The 10,082-nt window shown below is 43.7% G+C and overlaps 1 protein-coding gene across 1 annotated transcript in view; it reads right to left on the reverse strand.

Moving 5' to 3' along the window:
• Positions 1-590: 590 nt before the first annotated feature.
• The window catches only part of LOC137785036 (protein lin-28 homolog A-like), a 9,832-nt gene continuing 340 nt past the window's right edge, over positions 591-10,082 (reverse strand). Inside the window, exons 2-4 of the mRNA XM_068576053.1 lie at positions 9,375-9,556; positions 5,659-5,837; positions 591-840 (exon numbers count right to left, since the gene is read on the reverse strand). Coding sequence (XP_068432154.1) covers positions 591-840; positions 5,659-5,837; positions 9,375-9,556 — 611 coding nt within the window. The remainder of the gene's footprint in view (positions 841-5,658; positions 5,838-9,374; positions 9,557-10,082) is intronic.

A 10,082-nucleotide genomic window follows, 5' to 3' on the forward strand; every position in this document is an offset into this window, starting at 1 on the left:
GTGTGGCTCATTCTTCTTACATATATATATATATATATATATATATATATATATATATATATATATATATATATATATATATATATATATATAGGCCTTTTTCACAGCAGATAGTTAGAAAAGTAAGGACGATACCAGTACCCGAGCACCCAACACCTGAATGCAATGCTCCGTGTTGTAAATTGTACCTGTGGTTTTCCTGTTCTGACATGTAAAAAAACATCTGCTGTAAAAAGAACGGTCCATTATAACAACCGTTCAGGGTTTTATAGGTATGCACTTATGTCAAATACCTGCAAACCAAACCCAAACATCCGAGACTTGTAAACCAGCAAGTTTTTTCTATATTTTTGTAAGTAAGTCTGATTGTTTCATTCTAAAGCTAAGACACGTAATCAAGGCGTTAAAAAAACAACGTAGAAAGCAAAATAGAGGTTTTCAAAGCAGACCTGTCTGCCAGCGCTCCATTGAACAATCCATCACATCCCCAGTGATGACTCCTATTCTGCCGCTCGATAAATAAAACCTGAGGTAGCTCTTCCTATAAGCAGGGTTCCAGTGGAAAAACCTCACAGCTTTCTCTCGACCGTTCACGCTGAGTTTTCAGAGAGGGTGGCCTGGCTCTGCTCCTCTTCCTCGTCTCTCTGCTGCTGCTGCTGCTGCTGCTGCTGCTGCTGCTGCTGCTGCTGCTGCTGCTGCTGCTGCTGCTGCTGCTGCTGCGCTCGGACCGGGCAGCCGGCCACCATGTGGGAAACGCTCTGACAAAAGTGGCACTTTTTGGGCTGAGGGGGCAGCTGACACTCTTTGGCGTGATGGCCGGGTCCTCCACAGTTGTAGCATCTAAAATGAACAGGAGACAGGAAATGACCTCAGAGGGGCCACTTTGATGAATTACAGTCATTATTCCCTGAAACTACACGTTTAGCACAGGGACATGGAGGCTCATGCTGTGCATGTGTGTTTGCTTTGAGGGACGGATGAACAGAGCAAAACAAATAGTTTTTGATGTATTTCACTATGAGGAAAATATCAACAAACAAAGGTTTTTGGACAGCAAATAATATGTTGAGGGGATATAGATTTTGTATTTTTGATTTCTAAATCATTCTTAATTAGCATGCAGTTATTGTAAAAAGATATTTGTTTCTATTATACTTTAATTTCTTGTCTTTTTTTGACATTTCAGTGAGGGTAAGGCTTTACTGTGAATAGAGGCCAGGAAAGTGAACACTGATAGTGAGAAACTGATTTTGTTGGCAGTGAGGCACTCTGTGATGAAGCTATTTATTTGAAATGTTCTGACGTGTGAGTGCCGGCCTTCAGCAGGACAAATGAAGTGCAGGATGAGGTGACGTGTTTTGTGTTTTAAGAACTGCAACGGCGCATTGCCAGATTACATAACACTTTGTTTAATTAATAATCGAGTATTTGTATTGTTTAAAGTCTGCGTGTGATAGCTTTGTAGCAGATTTAAATCTAAACAAAAGAATGAATTCCATCTGCAGTGAAGTGATTAGATCCCACCAGGAGGGGGCAGCACATCCCAGCATTGGTTTCAAACCCTCCTCTCATCTGTCTCCACGTCCACATCAGCTGCAGTGCAGCGGTGGGCAGCTGTGAAGGGATTTGGTCCAATTGATCTCCGTGCCTCAAGGGTGTGTATTAGAGACTTAAAACTGGCTTTGTTGTTCTAAAGCAATCAAGATTTTTTATTTTTTTTTGGTATTTAAAAGTTGGAGCTTGGCTTTGCAGAGTGTGTAAAGTCCCAACGCTCGCAAAGTGTGTGTTTCCTTCTTGTTCCTTCTCTGTGACGCTTGAGCTCCACTGAGCACGATGACGCTTTGACACCCGGGCTCGTAGTCTGGATTAACAATCTATTTAATTGAACCTTTTGAGAAGAATCTGTATCAAAAACAAATTGTTATTTGACATGTCTTAACGCATGTGTAGCGATCTCCGAGTAGGCCTCATGGGATACACAGATGTAATCTGTATGATTATTACAGACTCACTGGCTTTTTTTTTTTTGCAAGTGTCTGCCTACTATATAAATCTAGGATATTATATTTTGGATGACTGTTGAAAAGCTTTATGATCATGAACATGAACCAGGGAAACAAACGTCATTGTGGAGGAACTTCCCCTTTCTTTCTGAATAGAGCTAAGAAAAGAAGAAGAAAGAAAGAAAGAAGATAATTCGGGAGACTTCGTCTCCCCGAAAACTACCAAAGATCTTTTTTTTGGGGCCGAGTGATATTCATCTCAGTGAACTTTAAAGGCTTAGCTCTCTCTAACTCTAAATCAGAGCACAAAGGAAGATATTTGGACTAAAGGTTTATTGATGATGTAAACGTTAAGACAATTATATTCATGTGCTCAAACTTTCATTTGAGGGATCTGCTCTGATTTGAGCTGCCTCTCTTTGAGGTATGAGAACATGTAATGTTTTCATGTGTCCTTGTTTTATATGGGGGACCCCTGTCCTCCATCTTTGTAGTCCATGCATGCCATGGGACTACAACACCAATGAGTGTAACTTAATGTCAAAACAGATCTTTTGCATTGAGGCTAATGACTTGAAGGTATACACACTCGTCAAAGCAGGAGAAGCATTAATAACATTGACGGTGGCTGCACGGCCCTGCTGCTGTGTAACCATTTGTGCTCACACCGCACGTCTTTACCGAGCCATCTGCACGCCAACAATCGCTTAGTAGCTTTAGTGCTACGGACCAATTGTTCGGCCCCAGCGTGCAACTCAAACAGCTAATCGGGCGCTGCAACTCTCAATCTGCTTCAAAAATTGCTGATCAGGCAAAGAAATTCTAAAATTAGTTGGGTGCGTCCAATTTGGGGCTGAAATCTGCAGAGTGTCTGCTCATCTTTACTGGGGCTCCTCGTGTAACACGGCCATCATTAGCGTGATTAATCATCGCTTCCGTGCTTTTTCTGCTGTGGCAAGTCTTTTCATGTCTGCTGTGTAAAAGACACTCACTCATTTCTAATTGCAGTTTACTCAGATTATGTCATTCAAAGAGACTTTTGTAGAGCAAAAACAAGATATGAACCCATTTACACAATAGGATGCCACTGAAAGTCAGTGGATAATAACATACGACTATCATCCAGCCATAATCCTGCAGGTTTAAAGCATGTATGAATCTCCACACGCGACCAGCTGCTATGATTAAACACAAACACATCTACTCCTGCGACCATCTCGATGTGTATTGTTATCAGTAAATCAATGCGGAGAAAGCTAATGATCAGCAGCTAAGTGAAATCCTGTTGGTGAATTCATTAGGGCGGGATAAATACGGCGAGTGAGGCTCCAGCACTGTGTAGTGTGACACAAAGAGACACTGGCCACTTAAATGAAGGAAGCGAAACCCATTGATTTCTTTTGTGGACAGACAGGTTTTCTACAGGCTCTGGCTTTTCCTCTTTTGCGCTCCATCTGCAGTTGTACAAGTAATTAAAAGCAGACAGAGTAAGGGGCACTGTGACGAATTATGTGTCTTCATATTGCACTAATAGTGTGCAGAAACACATGGAAACTGAGCACATTTAATCCAACACACTAAGCGTTGGTCAGCTGTTTATTGAGAAAAGTGTCAATTCTCAAGCTGAAACTGTAAAAACTGTTAATAAAAATGATTGATATCTGATGTACGATACAAACTAATCAAAATATCACCTCCTAGTGTACTTATAACAGTCTGATATCCACTTATCTTGTTTCTTCTGCTTCTCTTTGTTGAACAAAGCCCATTTAGACCACAACTTCTACATGTTTAACAATGCTTTTCTTCTCTTTTGCCCACTCTGTAACAAACTATCGCATATAAACTATTGTCTGTTCCACCAATATGACAACTAACAGTTTTTTTCCTGTTGCTAAATGCTCCTGTATGTTCATCAGCTAACTGCAGTCCCTTTCACAACCAGAGGAATACAAACAACTGAGAGGGAAGAAGACATTTACACAAAGGTGACAACAAAAACGTGTTGTGCTGTGGTGAGTTTTTTGGAGGGCTGCAGGACGGTGCATGTGGGATGGAGTCAAACTAACGTGTGTGTGCTCATGGTGATGAAGGAACGTGTCACCCGGTGCAACGGTGTAGCTCATGGATGGGTTGATAATAGTTTTTATACAAGAATGGCGCTCTATTGCGCGGAGGAAGAAGAAACATCAGACTTTGAAACACACAACACTTATCATTAGATCCATGAATTTAAAAGAGGTGGAGAACAAATATTGAATATGTGTCTTTTAAAGCAGCAAAGTCAGTCGGTGACCGAGCCCTGCATTATCTCACAGCTAACCACCACTTCCTTCCTCCCTTCTTCCCTCCTCCCTCGTCCCCTCCTCCCTCTTCTCTCCTCTCCTCCTCTCCTCCCTCCTCCCAGCCCCCCATCAGAGCTCAGTATTGATCAGCGTGGCCACGAGGGCGGGAGAGGGAGCTCCTTTGTTTCAATACAACCGTGACCTCTGAACCCTGACCCCCTCCCTCCCTCCCGCTCGCTCAACACCCCTCCTCCCATCCTCCCCTCCACCTCATTTGCACACCACATCCCATTGTTGCTATGGCAATGGTGGCCTCTGACCTCTCCCAGGCACCTACATCTGTTATCAATTAAACGGATAGGATTCTTTCCTCTGCTGCATACGACGTTCATGTTTGGGAGGAAAGAGGAAACATGTGAATGCAATCAAACCTATAGCGGGTATTCCAGGACAGGAAGTTGTTGGGATTACTTTTATCACTGCCTCCTAATGAAGTGCAACTATAGAAGATGCTATCACATTAATAACCTTTTTGGTTCTTAGAGCCTGCAACATTCATGGTTGGGAACGAGTGAAAAGAAGAAAGTAGGAACATCTGAATGCAACCAAATCCAGCAGGTATTTAAAGATGGGAGGATATGAGATTCATTTGTATCACTGCCAGCCATAATTAATATGCTCTAATTTGAAAGATGCTATCAAATGAATAGCCTCGCTGGATCTTAATTACCCAAACAGGCTTCAAAGACAAACAGAGGCCACTGCAAATGAATGACAGTTTCCCGCAGTATAGTTCATTGACAGGTTTATTTATAGCCTTTGAATTTGTGTTTTGTAATAAAGGAATAAACTTTGAACTGTGGCCGGCACAGAAGCCAGAAGATGGAGCGCTGAGAGGTCAAGCCATCGATTGATCCAGCGCCGCCTGCTGCCGCTCACACAGCCGACGATTAGCCAAGAAAATTCCTTTTGGTTTATTATTCAGCATAACTTTCAGCTAAAGCATACCAACTTTGAAGTATTTTCGAGTAATATCCGTCTTTGCTGAACATTAAAGAAGCAACGTGAATATTTTTGAGACATTTTTGATGTTTGCTCTCTTTTCCGAGTGTGTGATGGGAAGATTGATGCCGCTATCCTGGCACCTCGAGACCTGGTTAACCTCACTTAGCATAAAGATTGAAATCAGGGCGAAAACAGTTAGCCTGAAAAAATAAAACAAAGAAGAAACTGGAACACTTGTGAAGCTCTAAAAGCTGTACGGCGTATTGTAATGTGTTTGTGTGCCGTTTAAACAAACCAGACATAACGGGAGCCGTGGACAGGACAAACCAGGTGTTCAAATGCGGATGTCTTTAGCCTGGACGTACCTGTCACCCTTGGAGCGTCGCTTCTGGGCGCTCTTCGGTCTCCTCTCGCTGCCCAGACACGGGGCTCCGTTGGGCCCGGTGATCCGTACAGACTCCAGCCCTTTAGACGATTTCTTGAAGGTGAACTCGACGGCCTCGCCTTCTCGGAGGCTGCGGAAGCCGTCCATGTGCAGTTTGCTCTGTCAGCCAGAGAGAGAGAGAGAGAGGGGGGGAGAGGGTCAGATTTAAACGGCCTATTGAGCCAACAGGGTAAATGACTATGAAGAACCAGAATCAAAGCATGATCCTGCAAGAGCACGACGTTTGCTCCATGTTTGAAAAGACAACCCGGGCAGTGTGGTTTTGTTGAGGGTCATGTGCAGGACTATTTCTTAGCCGGCCTTCCCAAAAGCACTTTCTAATTTCATCAGTATCCTTCACAGCGAACGCATGTCAGATGGTCGAACAGCCTCTGAGACACCAAGACGCAACTTTCTGATGTCAGAATTGGAGATGAGAACGTATTGAGGCCGTTTAACTTCTCCCAAAGCTTTCTTTGTCACCCTTCACACGACTACTTCTTTCGTGTTTTGCATATAAAAACAAGTGCAACACCGTGAGTGCCCTTGTGGAGGCACCGTCCCAAAGTGTGCTCCATTGTGCATCCATTTCTATGATGAACTGGGCCCCTCCCTTCTTCATGACAGCAGGCATTGAAGGCTACAAGCGGACTATTTTTCTCATTTTGTCATCATTTACTGATATTCTACCTGAACTGATAAGCATTCACTGCAGATTTTTATTAGCCATGTCACAGTTTTCTGATACATTCAAAGTGTCTGTAACCATTATGGTTATCACCTGATTCTCACCCTCGTCTCGCCTTTCAAGTAAGTTGCAGCTCATTGTTAAGCAGCTTTACTGTTCTCGTTTACTCGCACCGCTCCCATGGCGTCTTTGTCCGCTACAGCTGGTGAAAAAGCCCTCAAGGCTCACCCTACACTACCTGCTCAGCGGCACAAATTTAGCGCATACAGCTGTGGGGACGCAGTGGAGCATTTAACAGCGGAAGAGCTGGATATTTTCCTTCAGGAGAACTGTTTGACAAAAGGTGGCGTTTGGCCTTCATTCAAATGAACGTGTTGGTCCTTACAAGACAAGTAAGCAGCTTACTTAAGCTGACCACACACACACACACACACACAAATGTTGCATTAATAGAAACGTGTGTAGCCGCTGTCAGGGAATCCTCAGCTCGCTCATAAAAATCCAATCCTGTTGACGGCCCTGTTTGAACATCAATGCTATCAAACACCCCTCCTCCTCTCGCGCGTCTCCAACCCAACCTCCAAAGCATTCCTCACCCACACACACACACACACACACACACACACACACACCACCACCACCAACATGCAGCCAAAGACTCTCCAAAATGAGTCCATCTGGACAAGTCTCCAGAGGACCACTACACTGGAGGATGCTGGGAAATGACACAGTGGAGAAGTGCATTCCTGGGATAGCTACCAGGAGAGGAGGCGAGGATGTATATGCCGTATCCTGAGAGGAGTAAATCACCAGCACAGTGTGTGTCGCACGATTGATGTTTTACTGACTCGCTTTCCAATCGTAGCCGTAAACACGAAGAAGGATGAACTGCCACGCGGTGAACCAGCCAAGCGCCAGCAGTCATGTCACCTTCTCTTCTTGAATTTTAATGTACATGTGAAGTCCATAAAACAATGTTAGACTCAAAGTGAATACAGTTTTAATGTAAACAGCTCTGCCTCTGTTGCTGCAGTATGATTTGCTGCTGCGTTGCGACGTTGCTTTATCAATTTCAAGCTCACATATTAACGCAGCGCTATTTTCCCCTGGATGACTCTGTATCCTCATCCACCTTGGTGCGAAGCTCTCACTGCTGTGGTATTTAAATGCACTGCACCAGCCATCCAATGTAAATCCAACAAAGTGAGCAGTGGGGTGGCGACAGAGAAGGCTCAAACAACATCAGAGCTTAAGAAAACACAAGACAGTAGACGAAAACGCACTTAAAACGAAGAAAACATGCTCTGGCGACTGGCGTGCTATCCATCCACCACCAAACGACAAAAGTACAGTCTGTCTGGGTTCAGCCTGGCTGCATGCAACCACAAGCCAACCAGCCACGAGCCTTAATGGTCATTTGTTGCTTAATGCACATTATAAAGACGAGCTGGAGGAAATATATAATGTAAACCCGCTGAAAGGCTCTGCTGACTGCTCGCTACTGACTTCACACGCGCTGCGCTTCGAGTGAACAAGTGACTGACCGGCCGGACACTTTGACTTTGAACGTTGATCCCAAACTAGCAATCTGCTTGAATGTGGCTCCAACATAGATGTCTTACAATACGTAAGTGTTCCTTACAACAAAACCAGACAACAAGCCTCTCCCATTGGCTCAAACCAGCGATTCTCTGAGGCCCAACACAAGCATGTGTAGGGCCTTCATCCGCTCTCTTTCATCAGATGATTTACAGCAACACGGGGGCAGGTAACCCGAGAAGAGGTCCCGACCAAAAAAAGGCTCCACATGGGAGGTGGGACTGAAACTCAGGGTTGGGTGGGCTCCCTGATGCTTTAATGACTTTATAACAGGAAGCAGGGCTGGATGGGGAGAAGAATGAGCCTTGTTATCTCTGCTTTAGCCTCTAACCCCTTTTAAATAGAAATGCTTGAGCTCAACACCTTTGAGGTTCCACAGCAAATGTCTCTCTGGGAGCGGGGGAGCGGCGGCACTTACTCGGGCATGGCCGACTTTAAGATGTGTTAATCTCCGGGTAATTTTACACAAAAACACATCACGTTTCCTTGCATTCTTCTTACGAGCTGATTTTGTTTGATAGTCCCTGACTGGAGTCCAGAAAGATGTCGTTTCCTCGTCTGTAAACTGAAGTGCAGTTTCCATAAAAGCTGAAAAAGCTATTTAAGAAGCTGCCACCAGACAATGTTTGTCATTTTTTGCTTGAAAGGGGACTTAAAGCTACTACAACAAAGTTATATAATGTTCTTAAAATGTGCGTATATCATAAAAGAGGAACTTGATTAAGTTCTCCCTCATGCTTGAGTTGAGCATGGAGGATATGCGCTCACTTTAAGCTTGAATGTAGATGAGATGATTGTTGAAATGAGCCATTTGCCTCCATTCATCTGTTGCCTCGTGAGTTATAACAATATTGGCTCATTAATCATGTGAGATGAATAATAATGAATTGTTAAAACAAGAAACGTCTTTTGTTAAAACTTGATACGTTTCAAATATCCTTGTTTTAACATTCAAATATTGTTGTTACATGACAATATATTGTTATTCCACAAAGATATATTGTTACCGCGAAAGTATGTTGTTATAACCTGAAAATATATGATTAAAACATGAAAATACCTCGTTATAACCTTATTACATGACAATATAATGTTTTCATGTCAAACACACCTCGCTATAACGTCAATATTACGTGAAGATATTGGTTTAACCAGAAAATATCTTGTGATTATGTCAGGATTTCTAAAAGATCTGTTATCATGTGAAGATTCTTGAGAGAAAACATATTGTTATTATGAGAATATTTCTCGTCATTGTGAATGACTGGGTGTAAGATGTGTGGGTTATCCTCAGGAGAATCTGAATGTTAATCAATCACGAATAACAAAGTGTGTCAGGTGAGAGGAGAGCAGCGGCAGCAGCGTCTCACCTGGTGGACGAACACGTCCAGCGGTTCCTCCAGAGGAGCTCCGTCCCTGTGGCTCATGGACAGGAAGCCGAAGCCCATCCGCAGGTTGAACCACTTGCACGCGCCGCTGCCCCGGGACAGACCCGCTTCCTCCTCCTCCTCCTCCTCCTCTTCCTCCTGCTCGCGCTGCGGACAGCCCGCTGCTGCAGAGACACGGCGGTGCGGGTCAGAAAGCCTGTTTGCCAGCGAAGCCCAAACACACAAGGGCCGCGTGCGTCTGACGCGTCGCGTTGATGGCCCGAGAGGACAACACAGCGTGCAGCGACGCTCTCAGGGGGATCACACGTGTAACAGGGCTGCAGCTAAAGTTCATTCGCACATCAATTCATCTGCTTGTTATTTATCCGATTTATCAACTGCAAGTACATACGACTTATTTTATTAAATGGCAAAGGCGCAATGCAGATCCCCAAAGCCCATACGTCATGTTCAAATGTCTTGCTTTGGCCGAGGAAAAGACCCAACACATTAAATGTACTATTACAAACTAGTTTTTTTAAACATGTTCCCCGTTATACATGGCATATCATATATATTTGACATAATTAAGGATCTAAATGAACCAAAGTTGCCTTTAAAAGTATGAGAGAAAAAACGGTGCATCCAATAATCACATTGAGTAATTGTTCCAGTCAAAAAATAACGATGCTGATTGTAGTAGTGTAGCAT

This window comes from Clinocottus analis, unplaced genomic scaffold (assembly GCF_023055335.1).
Source record: "Clinocottus analis isolate CAN_PGR_092001 unplaced genomic scaffold, fCliAna1.0.p SCAF_14, whole genome shotgun sequence".
NCBI lineage: Eukaryota > Metazoa > Chordata > Actinopteri > Perciformes > Cottidae > Clinocottus > Clinocottus analis.